This window comes from Geotrypetes seraphini, chromosome 4, assembly GCF_902459505.1.
Source record: "Geotrypetes seraphini chromosome 4, aGeoSer1.1, whole genome shotgun sequence".
NCBI lineage: Eukaryota > Metazoa > Chordata > Amphibia > Gymnophiona > Dermophiidae > Geotrypetes > Geotrypetes seraphini.
Window position 1 is genome coordinate 89,621,213 of NC_047087.1, and position 18,172 is coordinate 89,639,384.

General features: G+C 46.1%; 1 protein-coding gene across 7 annotated transcripts in view; it reads left to right on the forward strand.

Moving 5' to 3' along the window:
• The window catches only part of MORC1 (MORC family CW-type zinc finger 1), a 178,542-nt gene that overhangs the window by 39,068 nt on the left and 121,302 nt on the right, over window positions 1-18,172 (forward strand). For 6 of the 7 annotated variants that reach the window (XM_033943801.1, XM_033943804.1, XM_033943803.1 and 3 more), the window contains one exon: window positions 8,812-8,971. In XM_033943801.1, the coding sequence (XP_033799692.1) occupies window positions 8,812-8,971 (160 nt within the window). Of the gene's footprint in view, window positions 1-8,811; window positions 8,972-18,172 lie in introns of those variants that run through there. The other variant, XM_033943808.1, reaches the window with a different exon arrangement.

The following is an 18,172-nucleotide window of genomic DNA, read 5'->3' on the forward strand; positions in this document are numbered from 1 at the left end:
CATCATCTCTGTCAGCAGGTGCTTCCACAGCTCTCCATCTCTGCCAAGCAAATGATGATACTCTTGGGTCACATGGCCTCGACAGTTCATGTCACCCCCTTCGCACGTCTTCACCTGCGCATTCCTCAATGGACCCTAGCTACCCAGTGGTCCCAGGCGACGGATCCTTGCTCATGACACATATCTGTGACATCATCTTTCGTCAATCTCTACAGTGGTGGTTGAAATCTTACAATCTCTCCAGAGGCCTCCTGTTCCATCTGCCTGCTCATCATCTGGTCATCACCACAGACGCCTCCCCCTATGCTTGGGGAGCTCACTTGAACGAATTCCAAACTCAGGGTCTTTGGACTGCCCAGGAAAAGAAACATCACATCAATTTCCTGGAACTCCGAGCAATGTTTTATGCCCTCAAGGCTTTCCAGCATCTCCTCTCTCCTCAAGTTCTACTACTTTGCACAGACAATCAATGTTCTACATCAACAAACAGGGTGGGACAGGCTCTCGCCTGTTGTGTCAGGAGGCCCAAAAGATTTGGTTTTGGGTGACAGCTCACCATTTATTCCTAAAGGCTTTCTACATTCAGGGAGAGCAGAATTCCTTAGCAGACAATCTCAGCAGAATTCTCCAACCCCACGAATGGACTCTCAATCCCATGACTCTCCAGTCCATTTTCGCTCAATGGGGAACTCCTCAAGTGGACCTTTTTGCAGCTCCTCACAATCATCAGCTGCCCCACTTTTGCTCCAGACTCTACTCCCCTCACCGTCTGGCAGCGGATGCGTTTCTCCTGGATTGGACCAATCTATTCCTTTATGCTTTTCCTCCTCTGCCTCTCATGTTGCGGACCTTGTTCAAACTCAGGAGGGAACACGCCACCATGATTCTTATCGCTCCATGGTGGCCCAGGCAACATTGGTTCTCTCTTCTGCTTCAACTCAGTTCCAGGGAGCCCATTCTTCTTCCACTGTTTCCTTCTCTGCTCACTCAGCATCAGCAGTCCCTCCTTCATCCCAACCTGCAGTCTCTGCACCTGACAGCTTGGTATCTCTTGGGCTGACCTCAGCTCATTCACTTCTTTCTCAGTCTGTTCGTTCTATTCTTGATGCTTCCAGGAAACCGGCTACTCTTCAATGTTACCACCAGAAATGGACCCGGTTTTCTTCCTGGTGCCTTCTGCATCATCATAATCCAACTTCGCTAGCAGTAGAACTAGTGTTGGATTATCTCCTTTCTTTGTCTAACTCTGGTCTCAAATCTACTTCTAAGAACATAAGAACATAAGAAGTCCATCAGAGTCCACCTCAGTGCCATTACTGCTTTTCATGAGCCAGTTCACGGAAAACCTCTCACTGCTCATCCTTTGGTTTCCAGATTCATGCGGGGTCTTTTCAATGTGAAACCACCTCTCAAGCCCCCTCCTGTGGTCTGGGATCTTAATGTGGTTCTTTCCACCTTAATGAAGCCTCCTTTTGAACCCCTATCCACAGCTCATTTCAAATTTCTCACTTGGAAAGTGGTCTTCCTTATTGCTCTCACCTCTGCCAGGAGGGTCAGTGAGCTGCATGCACTAGTTGCCGATCCACCTTTCACAGTCTTTCACCATGACAAGGTGGTTCTGCGTACACATCCAAAGATAGCTAAGGTTGTCTCTGACTTTCATCTTAACCAGTCCATTGTCCTGCCTGCATTCTTCCCGAAACCTCATTCTCATCCTGGAGAACAGGCTTTGCATATTTGGACTGTAAGCGTGCTTTGGCTTACTACTTAGAGCGCACTAAACCTCACAGATCATCTCCCCAACTTTTTCTCTCTTTTGATCTCTTTTCATCCTGTTTCTAAACGTACATTATCCAACTGGCTTGCTGCTTGCATATCGTTCTGTTATGCTCAGACTGGACTGACACTGGAATGTTCTGTCACGGCCCATAAGTTTAGAGCTATGGCAGCGTCTGTAGCTTTCCTCAGATCAACTCCTATTGAGGAAATCTGCAAGGCTGCTACTTGGTCCTCAGTTCATACTTTCACATCTCATTATTGTCTGGATGCATTTTCCAGACGGGATGGACACTTCGGCCAATCTGTTTTGCAAAATTTATTTTCATAGCGGCCAACCTTCCCTCCATCCCTCTTTTTGTTAGCTTGGAGGTCACCCATCAGTCAAGAATATGCTGCCTGCTTGTCCTGGGATAAAGCACAGTTATCCAGGGACAGCAGGCAGATATTCTTGCGTCCCACCCACCTCCCCGGGTTGGCTTCTTAGCTGGCTTATCCTAACTGGGGACCGCACGTCTCCGTCGGGCGGGAAGGCAGTCGCGCGGTGCAACCTAACTAGAACTTTCTAAGTTCTTAGAGTGCAATCACTCTAAAATTGTCCGTACCGGGGCTCCATCGGTGCCGTCACCCATCAGTCAAGAATATCTGCCTGCTGTCCCTGGATAACACCTGTTACGGTAAGTAACTGTGCTTTTCCTGCATTCTAAGCCCATATTTAAGGTATCAGTATTAAAATTTTTTTTTTGCAGGTCGTGTGCTAGTTTTTCCATTAGCACGGAACTTGTAAAGCATTAACTTACGAGCATTTACTGCTTCCTATTTAAGAGGCGCTAACTGCTCCCATGTTAAGCTGGTGTTATCCAGTTTTCACGCACTAATCAGAATACACAAGCTGGATAACATTACCACATTTATTTCCTGCCCATGCTATGTCTCCTCCCAATAAAATACATAAAATAATGCACAGTTAGTATACGCAAACAGGCAAATTACTGCAGAACACTCTAATGTATTTTATGATAAGCCTTTTTTGGTGCGCTAACTATGCATTAATACTCCTGAGGAAAAGGGCCTCTAAATTTGTGCTTGGTGCAATGTAGAGTTAAGTGACTTGCCTGTGATCACAAAGGGCAGCATCAGGATTTGAAACTGGGCTTCTCTGATTTTCTGCCTGGTGCTCCAGCCACAAGGTTACTCCCCCACTTAAAGACGTGGAGGGGCATAATAAAAAAAAACGTCTAAGTCCCTTTTTGGCCTAAGGCCTTAAATGTTGAAAGCAGAAGCAGGGAAAATGTCCATAACCAAAAAAAACGTCCTTTTTTGATAATGGCCTGCCTCTACATTCAGCTGTTTAAACGCCCAGACCACCACTACGTCTACACTTATGCCCCCACGACGTCTACACTTATACCCCATAATGAACCAAAAAAACGCCTAAGCCCCAAACATCCAACACAAGTGCTTTTAGGCGAAGGAGGAGCCAGTCCTTCGCCTAAAAGCTGGATTCTATAACCGGTGTCTGTCAAAAACAACACCGGTTACAGAATCCCCCCCACCTTAAAATGATCCAGGCATGAGGGAGCCCAAGCCCTCCTGGCCCGCGGCGCCCCAAACCCCCGACTATGTTCAGGGCAAGAGGAAGCCCAAGCCCTCTTGCCCCGCAGCACCCCCCGATTACGTTCGGGGCAAGAGGGAACCCAAGCCCTCTTGCCCCGCCGACTTCCCGACAGCATTGGGACAAGAGGGAGCCCAAGCCCTCTTGCCCCGCCGGCTCCCCGACAGCATCGGGGCAAGAGGGAGCCCAAGCCCTCTTGCCCCGCAGCACCGATGACCCCCCCCCGACAATATTGGGGCAAGAGGGAGCCCAAGCCTTCTTGCCTCGCGGCACCAACGACCCCCCCCCCTGACGATATCGGGGCAGGAGGGTGCCCAACCCCTCCTGCCCAGGCAGACCCCCTATTCCCCACCCCCCACAACAATACAGGCAGGAGGGATTCCAGGCCCTCCTGCACTCGACACAACCCCCCCAATGACCGCCCCCCCGAACCCCAAATCAGCCCTCCCCGCTGACCCGCGACCCCCTGCCAACCCTACGACCCTCCCTCCCCCAATCCCACCCCACCATACCTTTGAAATGTTGGCCGGACGGACAGGTGCCAAGCCTGCCCATCCGGCAGGCCAGCCGGCTCCAGAATGGGGCCGGATTGGCCCAGGCGGCTGAAACCCCGCCCACAAGTGGGGCCTAGGGTGCCTGGGCCAAACAGAATAGCGTCTGTGTGAAGGCCAAGAAGGAATATCACTTCTTCACAGTTTTATAGAATACTGGCAGAAATCACGACTACATTGAAGCCATGGGTATTTACACTTGTTCAGGAGCAATGGATCTATGCTTGTAGTTTACAAACAGTGCATGAAAATTGTAACACCATCTGCACTCCACACAAACTCTGCCCCTAAACACACTTACATGTTTATTGCATAAAAGTACACCTTCTTGGAACTGCATGTACATTTATGCATGCAAACCTCAAGGTAATTTTATAAAAGCCGTTTTATGTGAAAAATCCTTTCTAACATTACCCATTAAGAGTTTTGTCATTGACAAACAATAGTGCAACCAATCCACTTTCTGTGGTGGATCAGGCCTGGTTTTTGTTGCAGTTCATAACATCTTTCATTTGCACAGTTGTTTTTTTTTAATAGATTTCCTTGCATGGTCAGGATTTCCCTCTGTCCTGCTTCATTCGAATAGTGTTTGCATCTCATTGTTGATGCAAATAATTCACCTCTGATGAAGAGCTCCTAGTGAGGAACCATTTTCCAGGGCCTCGGCAATTGGATGGCTTATCTCCTTTTTTTTGAACCTCAGCATTCTTTGCCTTCCAATGACTTATCCCAGACACACATAGCATAACGGAACAAAATAATAAACAGCCTGATAGATATGGTTTTTAAAAAAATATGAATCCTGGCATGGGGCTATGCAGTTTATTCATGTTTGTGCTATAGCTGGTATGGTGCAGTAACTGTAGAATTATGAGAGACATATTAGCACGAATGACACAGTGACTGTTAGCCATGGCTAGCTGCGGGTAATATGCAAAAATGGGAGGGAGGGGGAAAGATTGGTTTCTGTGGGAACGGGGACAAGGCCATTCACTGCCCCGTGGAGCAGTGAATGGCCTTGTCCACGCAGTGAAGTATCTGCCACAAGTTGCCTCCATGCCCTCCAGTTGGAAGTTATGTCGGAAAAGGGGACTCGATGGCAAGAAGGTTCTGGTCTGAGCAGCCCTGCGTGCAAGAAGCTTATTTTCCAACAGGCTGGTATGCCCGCCCCGGGAGGTGTAAAGGGGCTGAGCCAAGAGTCACACTTTCAGGTTTGGGTTTTTTTTCTGTCCGCCATCTGGAGGGAGGGTGCGAGGGTTGGGCGGGGGCCTTTTGGACTGGCGATAGGGAGAGAGGGGGGATGCTGGACTCATGATCTACCATACGTAAGGATCTACCATACGAAAAACGGCTTGACAAATTACAGCTATACTCGCTCGAGGAGCGCAGAGAGAGGAGGGACATGATCGAGACGTTCAAGTATCTTACGGGCCGCATCGAGGCGGAGGAAGATATCTTCTTTTTCAAGGGTCCCACGACAACAAGAGGTCATCCGTTGAAAATCAGGGGCGGGAAACTACGAGGTGACACCAGGAAATTCTTTTTCACTGAAAGAGTGGTTGATCGCTGGAATAGTCTTCCACTACAGGTGATTGAGGCCAGCAGTGTGCCTGATTTTAAGGCCAAATGGGATCGGCACATGGGATCTCTTCACAGGGCAAAGGTAGGGGAGGGACATTAAGGTGGGCAGACTAGATGGGCCGTGGGCCCTTATCTGCCGTCTATTTCTATGTTTCTATGTTTCTATGAGGGAGGGCTGCTGCTAGACATGCATATAAAGGAAACAGGGTTTTCTGTCTTTTCATTTATTTAAAGTTAGGGAAGCAGATGTGGATGTTACCTGAGTAGAATATTTACTTAGATCCTGGAAGATGTCACTGAAAGCAAAGGTACCCAACCAATGACCAAGAGAGCCCTTGGAAGTGGAAAAACAGCTAAGTGCCTGAGATTCTTGAAAGTACCTGATATATAATCCTCAAGGTATCTGAGATATGGAACCTGAAAGAGAAAATAAAAATTTTAAGGATTCTAGTATTTTACAAAGTGATTTTATCCAAATACAGTGGAACCTTGGTTTACGAGCATAATTCATTCCAGAAGCATGCTCGTAAACCAAATTACTTGTATATCAAAGCGAGTTTCCCCATAGGAAGTAAGGGAAACTCGCTTGATACATTCCCCCCCTGAGGCAAGCGACACTGCTCCACCTCCCTGAGAACCGGCATCGCTCCCCCCACCGCTCGCGAACTGGCACCGCCCGCCCGAACAGCATTCAGCCTTACCCCATCTGGCACTGGTACGCAGCCCACAGGACGTGCCGGTGCCAGTGCAAGAAGGCCTTGAGCATATGCAGATGCTCAAGGCCCAGGCAAGAGGCAGGAACTTCTTGCACCGGCATGTCCTGTGGGCTGCGTGCCGGTGCCAGATGGGGTAAGGCTGAATGATCGGACGTGGGGGGGGGTTCGCGCAGTGGAGGTTCGCGAGCGGGGGGAGCGATTCGGGTTCTTGGGGGGGAGTGCTTGCAAATTGAGTAAACGCTCGGTTTGCGAGACAAGATTTGCGAGAATGTTTTGCTCATCTTGCAAAACACTCGCAAACCGTGTTACTCGCAAACCGAGGTTTGATTGTAGCTCTAAATATATTATTTATGTGACTAGTACTTATACTTATCTGAGAATGTTTTTGATTTTCTTGATGACAAAGATGTTTGATCTTGCTACTCTGTAATTGAAAAGCATATGTGAGCAGGGCTTCTCACTTGCAAGTTTTGAAATCAGATTGATGATTATTTAACACTAGCTGAAGCCCCGGCGTTGCACGGGTATTTAATTATAGCAATAACACAGTAAATGGATTAAAAAAAAGATACTTTATAGTGGTGAATGAAATTATTTTTTTACAGCTTTATAAAAAGTACAATATTCAAATTATAAAGTGAAATATTTGACAAAATGAAGACAATACAACACACACAAAACTTGATTATAAACAACATTTATAGTTTCACCTCCAGGAGCAAGAACATATAAATTCTTGGGTGAAGAACATATCACCCCAGGTAGTGAGGGACCTGCATACCAAGGTTCGTTCAAATCGGTCAAGTCGTTTTTGAATTACTGTGAGAATGGCAGCTGTTTAAATTTTTTTAATTGACATGAATGGGTGAAATCTGATTTCCTGTTTGTAGCTCCGCCCATGTGTGCAGGTGGGCCGCGAGACCCCCAGAACATATCACCCCAGGTAGTGAGGGATCTGCATACCAAGTTTTGTTCAAATCGGTCAAGCAGTTTTTGAAGTACTGTGAGAATGGCAGCTTTTTACTTTTTTCCCATTGACATGAATGGGTGAAATCTGATGTTCTGTTTGTACCTCCGCCCACGTGTGCAGGTGGGCCGAGAGACCCCCAGAACATATCACCCCAGGTAGTTGGAATTACTGTGAGAATGGCAGCTTTTTACATTTTTTCCATTGACATGAATGGGTGAAATCTGATTTTCTGTTTGTAGCTCCGCCCACGTGTGCAGGTGGGCCGCGAGACCCCCAGAACATATCACCCCAGGTAGTGAGGGATCTGCATACCAAGGTTCGTTCAAATCGGTCAAGCCGTTTTTGAATTACTGTGAGAATGGCAGCTTTTTACATTTTTTCCATTGACATGAATGGGTGAAACCTGATGTTCTGTTTGTAGCTCCACCCACGTGTGCAGGTGGGCCGCGAGAGCCCCAGAACATATCACCCCAGGTAGTGAGGGATCTGCATACCAAGTTTCGTTCAAATCGGTCAAGCCGTTTTTGAAGTACTGTGAGAATGGCAGCTTTTTACTTTTTTCCATTGACATGAATGGGTGAAATCTGATGTTCTGTTTGTAGCTCCGCCCACGTGTGCAGGTGGGCCGAGAGACCCCCAGAACATATCACCCCAGGTAGTTGGAATTACTGTGAGAATGGCAGCTTTTTACATTTTTTCCATTGACATGAATGGGTGAAATCTGATTTTCTGTTTGTAGCTCCGCCCACATGTGCAGGTGGGCCGCGAGACCCCCAAAACATATCACCCCAGGTAGTGAGGGATCTGCATACCAAGGTTCGTTCAAATCGGTCAAGCCGTTTTTGAATTATTGTGAGAATGGCAGCTTTTTACTTTTTTTCCATTGACATGAATGGGTGAAATCTGATGTTCTGTTTGTAGCTCCGCTCACGTGTGCAGGTGGGCCGCGAGACCCCCAGAACATATCACCCCAGGTAGTGAGGGATCTGCATACCAAGTTTCGTTCAAATCGGTCAAGCCGTTTTTGCGTGATCGCGGCACATACATACATACACACATACATACCTCCGATTTTATATATATAGATTTAATAATTAACAAAATAATTAAACCATATTTTTAATGTTAAATTCCCTAGTTTTGCGTTGAGATTATTTGGTGAAATCACTATGGCATATTTTAATAACATTTTTTAAGTGTAAAATCTTGCTCCGCCACCAGTGTGTGTGTGGGTGGGGGGAAGGAGGGTTACAGATATCTAGGGCCATCTTCGCCAGATAGAAACTTAAATAAAACCTGCTCTTTCCTATGCATAATAAGGTCCAGTATGGACTGGTAGATCTTACTGCTGGTTTTGTGAATGAGTTATAATTTTATGGTTGAAGCCTTTTAAGTAGCAATGTTTGTTCCTAATTCTGCTTTTACTACTTATCATTTCTATAGTACTGCTAGACTTAAAGAGCACTTGTACATTAAACACATATAAGAGATAATCCCTGCTCAGCAGAGTTTACAATCAAATCAAAACAAACAGGACAAATACGGGATTAGGGAATTGCTTACTATGGGAACGATTCACATGATGATCTGTGATTTTCATAGATGATTGTTCCAATATCTTCATGGACAAGAGGAATGAGGGAAGCTCTTGCAGATGACTTGGAGAAGTATAGTTTACAGATATCGATCATGTGTAAATTCTCTCCCTTTAAAACGGAAGAGGAACTCATACGGCAGTTTGACATAATCTATGCACGGCAAGGTGAGATCACTCTTCCACTGGAGCAATAAAACTGATTCTGTCATTGGTCAGTCATATGACTTTACTGATATTAGAGGTGATGAGCTCGGGGAAAGGTTATACTGGCTGCTTGCTACAAGAGCAACTGCTCCTGCTAATGAAAGATCGCTGATGGGTGTCGGCTACAGAGACTGTGTCCCTACCTGCATCTGTCCAGTGGGAAATCAAAGGTCACCCAGTACCGTTCTCAAAGGAAACAAAGGAATATTATGGGGGTCAATATTCAAAGCGATTTAATTGGCCTGGTTATATCACCTGGGCAAGGCTATCTGGGGATTTTCAGTGGCACATAATTAGTTAGTGTTGCTGAATGTACCATCTGCTGCCTATGTTGTGGACATTCAGGAAGTGGAGATGGCAATTGTACAGTTAAGTACCAATATTCAGCACTTAACTGGATAAGGTTACTGGACTGCATAAAACACAGTTCTATCTTTGGCCAGTTTTACTTATCAAGTTAAAGGCTGACTATTGGCCCTTAACTGGATTTGTTCTAGCCAGCTGCACATACCCAGATATTCAATGCCGGTGCATAGATATGGTCTGGCATTTATCTGAGCATAAAGCCAGTGGTGGCTAAAATATGCTTATTGCCATCAGCTGAATATTTACCCCTATAATTGTATTAATGTTTGCTATCTTTGTGCTTTTAAATACCTGGCTCCCACTTGTGTGGTTGAAGAAGCTTTACATGCCTCCTCTTATCAGCCTCACTATCCAAAAGTTAACGGGCAGCTTCTAGTGCAATAGGCATATCATTTCAGAACTGATGGGTAGTCAAACATCACTTGTAACATATTGTTTGTCTTCTGGTCAATTGCTGTATGTTCCTTATACAAAAATTTGTAAATTTCAATAAAAATGATTGAACTAAAAAAAAAAAATAAATAAAAAAGAACTGATGGGGGTAGTCAATCCCTCATCACAAGATTCTGTGTAGAGAGCCTCGTTTATGGGTTTTTTTTTCCTCTGCCCCCCCCCCCCCCTTTGCTCTGGGCTTTCCTTCAGCTGCTCAATTTCACTCTCTATACACGAGATTGTAGGAGCATGCCTTTTCTGTTCATGTATTTTTCCCCTTCTTTTCGGGTTTTTGTTATCTGGTTGCAAGGCTTTTTAATGCTGCAGAGGCTCCTGACTTCTTGACATCTCTGGCTGTGGAAGGACACAGACTCTAGTGGCAGAAGTCTGCACCAAGGGGTGGCCTGCTTTGCAGGACACCTGCATGGCCAGCATGCATTAACAGTCCAGTTGCTCGGGGACCATGCCCTTGGGAACTAGGCTCGCTCCAGGTTTTGTCCGCAGAGAGCTTGAACGCAGGCTGAGTAGCTCCATGGAGGTCTTTTCACTGGGATTGGGGCTGATTGCTGTTCCTCTTCCCGTTTGCATGCATGCTGGTTCTGGTGGGGGTTGAGGTCCCAGTCTGGTCAGAGAGCTCTGGTGCAGTCCAAAGAAACAAGCTATTCATTTTACAGGCTTGGCTGAGGCAGAAATCCTTCCCTTTTCTTCCTGTCTTCAGTTCCAGCCTAAGCAGCTCCTAGCACAGCATGGCACAGTGAGTACAGGCTGAAGAGCCTATGAGAATAAATCAGGGGGAGGGGGATCTAAATTTGATTTACTGGGGGTACCCAGTAAACTCCCATGGGTCGTTTTTAGCTTCAAAAGCACTGCTGCCGTGGCCATCTTGGATTTTCTGATTTTGAAATAAAAGCCTCTATCTGCCTCAAATCCATCCAAGATGGCTGCCAGAGGACCAGCCATGTCATGCAGCATGCCTGGGGGTGGGGTGTTGTGGAAGCCACCAGCTTAGCCTCCCTTAGTCCCTCTGGTGTTACGGGATTGCAGATAGCCCAAGTGTCAGGTCTGAAAACCCTGCTGGAGCTGGAAATGGAGATGGTGCGTCCCCGGCAAAGCACAACTGCGCATCTGCCATCAAACCCCAGAAAGGGCCACAGGAGTGCCTGCAGGGGCTTTCCGGGCAGCCTGGTCAGGGTTTTGCTCTGGAATTTATCAGTATGATGCACAAAGCATACTTGAATTACAATGGCTACAGTGACTCCTCGGGAGTATGCCCGGGGTCCATAAGAACATAAGAAGTGCCATCTCCGGAACAGACCCTAGGTCCATCAAGTCCGGCGATCCGCACTTGCGGAGGCCCCACCAGGTGTACCCTGGCATAGTATTAGTCCCCATACCACTCTAAGCTTCTCATAAGAGATCCGCATCTAGCTTACCCGTACCTATGTCACCTTAAGCCACTCATAAGGAGGTGTACATCTAACTTACCCTTAAACCCTAGAACGGTGGATTCCGCAATTACCTCTTCTGGGAGAGCATTCCAGGTTTCCACCACTCGTTGCGTGAAGCAGAACTTCCTGATATTTGTCCTGAACTTGTCCCCCCTTAGCTATAGTCCATGTCCTCTTGTCCTTGTCACACTGGACATTGTAAATAGTTTTTTATCCTGCTCTATTTGGTCGATTCCTTTCAGTATTTTGAAAGTCTCGCAGTCTCCTCTTCTCAAGGGAGAACAATCCCAGTCTCTTAAGTCGTTCCTCATATTCCAAATTCTCCATGCCCTTTATTAGTTTCGTTGCTCGTCTCTGCACCCTCTCGAGTACTTTTAAATCCTTCTTTATGTATGGAGACCAATGTTGGACGCAGTATTCCAAGTGTGGTCTGACCATCGCTCTATAAAGCGGTAGTATTACTTTCTCCGATCTACTTGTGATTCCCTTCTTTATCATGCCTAGCATTCTGTTCGCTTTTTTTGCTGCGGCCATGCATTGCACCAACGGCTTCAGGGTCCTATTGATTAATATGCCCAGGTCCCTTTTCTGTTCGGTTTTTCCCAGAGTTGCACCTGACATACTGTACTTGTGTTCCTTATTTTTTCTTCCTAAGTGCATGATTTTGTATTTATCCACATTAAACTTCATCTGCCATTTATCTGCCCAATTTTCCAATCGGCTCAAGTCACTCTGGAGTTCCTCGCTGTCCTTCTGCGATTTGATTACCCTGCCCCTAAAATGTTTTCCCTTTAGCAAAGCCATGCACAAGGGGCGGGAGTCCAGTCAGTGGAGGACTGGGATGAAGTGGATTCTGTTTCTGGGTCCTCAGTAGTCAGCTTATCACCTGGAAAGTTCAGATCCTGATCATGTGGCAGTCCTGGATCTTGGAGAGAACCCGACTGTGCGCAGGCTGTTTAAGCCTGCAGTGTTGTTGGAGTTTATTATGGAATCTCTGTATGAATTAAAGATAGAGACTCCTCAGACCTCTACTGTTCAGTGCTTGCTTATGAGCAGCACTAAAGCTTTCCCTCCCATCCAGACATTACCAAGATGTTAACTGATCATTGGGAGGTCCCTGTGGGGCCTCTGAGGATGGCTAATGCCATGACTAAGCTATATTTGATGGATGTAGATTTTCATCATCAGATTCTGCTGCCAAAAGTGAATTCCCTAGTGGTGCAGGTTACAATCATACCTTCCTTCCCAGTAAAGGGAGAGTGGTGTTGAAAGATACCCAGGACCACAGGCTGAATTTCATCCTTAAGAGCAAATTTGAAGCCACAGCATTGGGGTTGAAGGCAGCAGCAGCGGCTCATATGTTACACATGCTTGCCACTCTAAATTGCAACATGATCCAGAAGTGGATGCCAGCATGGAGCATCAGTGGATTATGAGGCAGATACTCTGTATTATCTCTTCAGAGTTCTCAGCAAAGCCTCCACTTATGCCATTTCTGCCGGCAGAATGCTGTGGATCAGACAGTGGGTGGATGATTCTTCATCCAAGGCTACTCACAGCAAATTACCCTTCAAGGGTCAATTGCTCTCTGGCAAGGGGCTAGACAATCTTATGGCCAGCATGCAGGATCATAAACCAGCAGGCTGAGGGGCCCCTAGGGGGTCAGGGTGAGCTAATTTTTGTGGCTCCAGGAGATTTTGCCAGTACTTAGGTCTTTCCGGGCAGAGGTTTTATCAAAACTCGAGACAAAGATTTGGAGGGGCCAAGTATCAACAGTCCTCAGGATCCTGCTTCACAGTGGTTCCCCAAAAAGCAGTTATGATGCTAAGACAGCATCTGTACTTCCATAAGTAGGAGGTTGATGGCTTATCTGAAGAAGTAGTTGGAGATCACCTTAGACCAGTGGTCTCAAACTCAAACCCTTTGCTGGGCCACATTTTGTATTTGTAGGTACTTGGAGGGCCTCAGAAAAAAATAGTTAATGCCTTATTAAAGAAATTACAATTTTGCATAAGGTAAAACTCTTTATATTTATAAATCTTTCCTTTTGGCTGTCTTTTTTTTTTTAATCTTTATTCATTTTTAAACTTATAATAAGTGTGATAACATATCCATACAAATAACCATAAATATATCACTTAATAATCAACAATGATACATATGATATTCTCTTATCTCCCCCCTCCCCACCCTTATCTATCATATAATCAATACTTATACAACATGTAACAATAAAAATACCCTCCCTCCCACCCCATAATTGAACTTGTAAATTTAAGGGAAACAAGATTTTTCTAATCATTACAATACTTTGTTAATGGCTCCCAAATATCTTGAAATTTCCTGAAACAACCCTGTTGTATTGCAATAAGTCTCTCCATTTTATAAATATGACATAAGGAGTTCCACCAAAAATTATAATTTAATCTATTCCAATTTTTCCAATTATATGCAATTTGTTGAATGGCAACCCCAGTCATTATAAGTAATAATTTGTTATTATTTGAAGATATCTTTTTTGCTAAGTCTTAATAATTATATTGCAATTTATAGCTAAAGAGACATATGATCAAGAAACTGTTTTATTTTACTTTTGTGATTATGATAAATATACCGAGGACTTCAAAATAGTACCTGGCAGGCTGCATGTGGCCCCGGGCCGCGAGTTTGAGACCACTGCCTTAGACCATTGGGTACTGGACATCATTCAGGAGGAGGAACAAGCTCGAGTTATTTCATCCATTCCCAGACCTTTTTGTGGATTCTCCAGTGGGAAGACCAGAGAAAGAGGTCAGAGTTTGAGCTACTCTACAGAGGCTACTGGACCTAGCAGCCATAGAACCTGTCCCAAACGAAGAGTTGGGCTAAGACAGATACTCCAAATACTTTATCATGCCCAAAAGTGACTCAGAAGACTGAGAGACCAATCCTAGATCTGACAGCAGTCAATGCGGCCCTCAAGATGCATGCTTCTGTATAGAAACAGTGAGGTTAGTCAGTGCCGCAAGGGGAATTTCTTGCCTCTCTGGACTTGTCAGAGACCTATCTACACATTCCCATCTTTCTGGATCATAGGAAGTTCTTGAGGTTCTATGTTCTGGAACATCATTACCAGTTCTCGGCTCTGCTGTTTGGGCTGACCACAGTCCCACTCACCTTCACCAAAGTGATGGTTGTAGTTGCAACACATCTTTGCAAGGAAGGAGTACAGGTGCATCCTTATCTGGACGATTGACTGATCCGAGCTCCGTCCAAAGCTGAAGGAAGGACAGCAGTGGAGCATGTAAATCAAACTTCTGCAGAGTCTGGACTGGGTGATAAATTTCAGAAAGAGCCACCAGCAGCCCTGGTACACAGTTCCTGGTGTACCTGGGTATCCATTTCAACATGAAGAACAAAGTTTTTCTACCAGAAGCCCGCAAAGCAAAGCTTACGCATCAGAACTGAAGCTGACAGCTTGGCTGGGATCAATGGTGACAACCATAGATGTAGCCCTTTGAGCAAGGGCACATTTACGCCCTCTCCAGGATGTACTCCTATTGCATTGTTCTCTACAGAAACGTGTGTTGCAGATGCCCTACTAGAGAATGACACAGGGAAAAAATTTGTCCCCGTCTACGCCCCACCCCGTGAGCTCCGTCCCCGTCCCTGCAAACCATACATATAATCCTTGAATACTTTTATACTTAACTTATTAAAGTATAAAAAGAAACAATATTCTGTACAATTGTCATTTTATAAATCAAAGTTCTGGCTGCTGAACTAGAGAAAGAGATCTTCAGCTGGCAGGGCTTTGTTTATAAATGTTTATCAACACAACTAATATACTACTTTATCCTAAAGCAAAAGAACAAAAAGATATAGAAATTTTTTTTCTACCTTTGTTGTCTGGTTTCTGCTTTCCTCATCTCATTCAGTTCCTTCCATCCACTGTCTGCCTTCTCTCTGTCTCTTCCATATGTTCTGTTATTGTGCCTCTCCCTTCCATCTCTCCTTCCACCCCCACCCCCTATTGGTTTGGCACCCATCTCCTTCCTCTGGCATCTCTTGTCTTCTTCCCATCTTTCCTTCTGTCCCCCAGGTGGTTTTTAGCATCTCTCTCCTCCTTTCCTCCCCTTAGTTCTGGTATCTGTCTCCCCAATCCAGCATGTGCCTTTTTTTCTTTATCCTCTCCTTCCATCCAGTTCCCTTCAGTGTCTGTTCTGATCTCTCCTACCCACTTTCCTTCTGCATCTTCTCCCCCCTCTCTCCTACCCACTTTCCTTCAGCTCTTCTCCCCTCTCCTACCCACTCTCCTTCAGCGTATTCTCCCCTATCTCTTCTACCCACTTTCCTTCAGCGTCTTCTGTCCTATCTTTCCTACCCACTTTCCTTCAGCGTCTTCTCCCCTATCTCTCCTTTCCACTTTCCTTCAGCGTCTTCTCCCCTATCTCTCCTTTCCACTTTCCTTCAGCGTCTTCTCCCCTATCTCTCTTCCCCATTTCCCTTCAGCGTCTGTTCCTCTCAACCCCTCTCTCTCTCCACTTCCCTTCAGCACCCTTTGTGCGGCCCTACCTCCTGCTCCCCATGGTCCAAGCATCTTTCTCCCTCCCTTCCTTCCCCTTACCTTCTCTAGCAATGTTTATTTTTCTCTCAATAAGCAGCTGGAGCCGTGAAGTCGCGTGCGGCTGCCAGAAAGTTCTCCTCTGACGCAACCAGAACCAGGAAGTTGCATCAGAGGAGAACTTTCTGGCAGCCGCATGCGACTTCAAGGCTCCGGCTGCTTGAGAGAAAAATAAACATCGCCAGAGAAGGGACGGGAAGGAATGAGGGAGATGCCCGGATCACGATTGAGAGGAAGGAAGAAGGGGGCTGCTGGACCACACGATCGGAGATTTTATGCATGCTCCCTCAATTAACTGCAGGGACAATGCCATTCACCGCTTCACATGGTGGTGAATGGCCTGGTCCCTGTACCTGCAGCGACCAGGTTTTTTTCATTTCCGTTCCTGCGGGTTACCTGCGGCTAGCTGTGGGTAATAGTCAACGTGTCATTCTCTAGCCCCTACCTTGGATACCAGAAGCATGTCACAGTCTAAACTAGTGACTGGAGCCTCAGTCTCTATTCTTGAGAGTGCTGCTTTGCATCTCTACTTGGGTCATACTGATGACAGATCCCAGCCTGTATAGCTGGGGAGAGCATTGCGAGGGCCATCCCATGCAGGGATGTTGGTCAGCATCTTTGAGGAAATGGTCAATCAGCTGTTTGGAGCTCAGGGCTATATGCTTAGCCCTGAAGATACTCGAGAATTATCTGCAGAACCGAGCATTGAGAGTCTTTTCCGACAGTGCAACAGTGGTGGCCTATGTGTAGCGTTAAGGATGCTCCAAGAGTGCTCTACTATGCTAGGAGGCTCAACTGTTTCAGTGGGTAGAGATCCATTTGTTGGCTCTCAGCAGCACATGTCACAGGAGTGGGCATATGCAAGCGGATTTTCTCAAACGACAGACCCTAGATCCCAGAGAATGGGCTCTATCCTAGGAAGCATTTGACTGCATTGTGAGTTGGTGGGAGTACCTGATGTTCAATCTGATGGCATCAGCGAACAACAAGAAAGAGGTTTGGTTCTTCAGCCGAAGATAAGAGCTCAGAAGTGATGGCTTGGACGCCCTGGTACAGCCACAGCTATAGGCAGGGCTTCTGTACATGTTCCCTCTTAGACCAATTATAGGAATAGTTCTGAAGAGAATAAAGTCACACACAAGGCCGGTAGTTCTGGTGGCTCCGGACTGGCTGAGATGATCGTGGCATGCAGATCTGGTCCATCTACAGAGAGACCAGGGTCTTAGACTACTCTGCCATCCATGGTTACTCACACGTGGATCAATTACCCTTGAGGATTCAGAACACTTTGGCCTTACAGCATGGCTCTTGAGCGAACAGTCATAGCGCAAAAAGGTTATTCGGAAGTAGTCATCGCCACTCTTCTGAGGTCCAAGAAGCAGTCAGCATTGGCTGCCTATGCGAAGGCCTAGAGGTGCTTCCAGGTCTGGTGTGCACAGAAGAGGGCAGACCCAGTCACAGCCCCAATTTCTTTGGTTCTAGCATTTCTTCAAGAGGATCTTATTAAAGGCCTGGCAGTTGGCTTTCTCAAAGTATAGATACCAGGTCTTTCCTGCTTCAGAACTCAGGCTAACTAAAGGACATTGACCTCTCACCTGGATGTATCAAGATTTTTGAAGGGTGCATTATGTTTTACATCCTCCAGAAAGTCAACTGGTTCCAACCTGGAGTCTCAATCTCATCCTGTGGGCCCTCACTAGGACTCTTTATGAGCCCCTGGAGAAGGCATTATTGATGGACCTGACAGATAAGGCCTTTCTGGTGATGGTCACATCAGCCCGATGAGTGTCAGAACTACAGGCATTATTTTGCAGAGAACTCTTCTTTAGGATATCAGAGAATGGGATAGTACTGCGTACAGTCCCCTCTTTCTTGCCCAAGGTAGTCTTGAGTTTCCATGTCAACCAGGAAGTACAGCTATCTGTCTTCATGCCTTTGGGATCCAAGAATAGTGACAAAGTCCTGAGATTACTGGATGTCTGCAGAGAGTTGCTTCGTTATCTGGAAGTCACAAATGAGTTCTGCCCATCAGATCATATTTTTGTACTAGCAGGAGCTGCCCACCGGGGTCACATGGCTTCCAAGGTGACCATTTCGGATGGATTCGTATGACTATTTCTTCAGCCTATAATTGGGAGTGGAAAGCAATCTCCCGTATTATTAAAGACGCATTCCACTAGGGGAGTAGCATTCTCCTGGATGGAGGCTAGAGCAGTTTCTCCTGAAGAAATTTGCAGAGCAGCTACATGGTCCTCCCTTCATACTTTCACAAAGGGTGGACATAGTGGCCAAAGTGGATTCCGTGTTTAGATC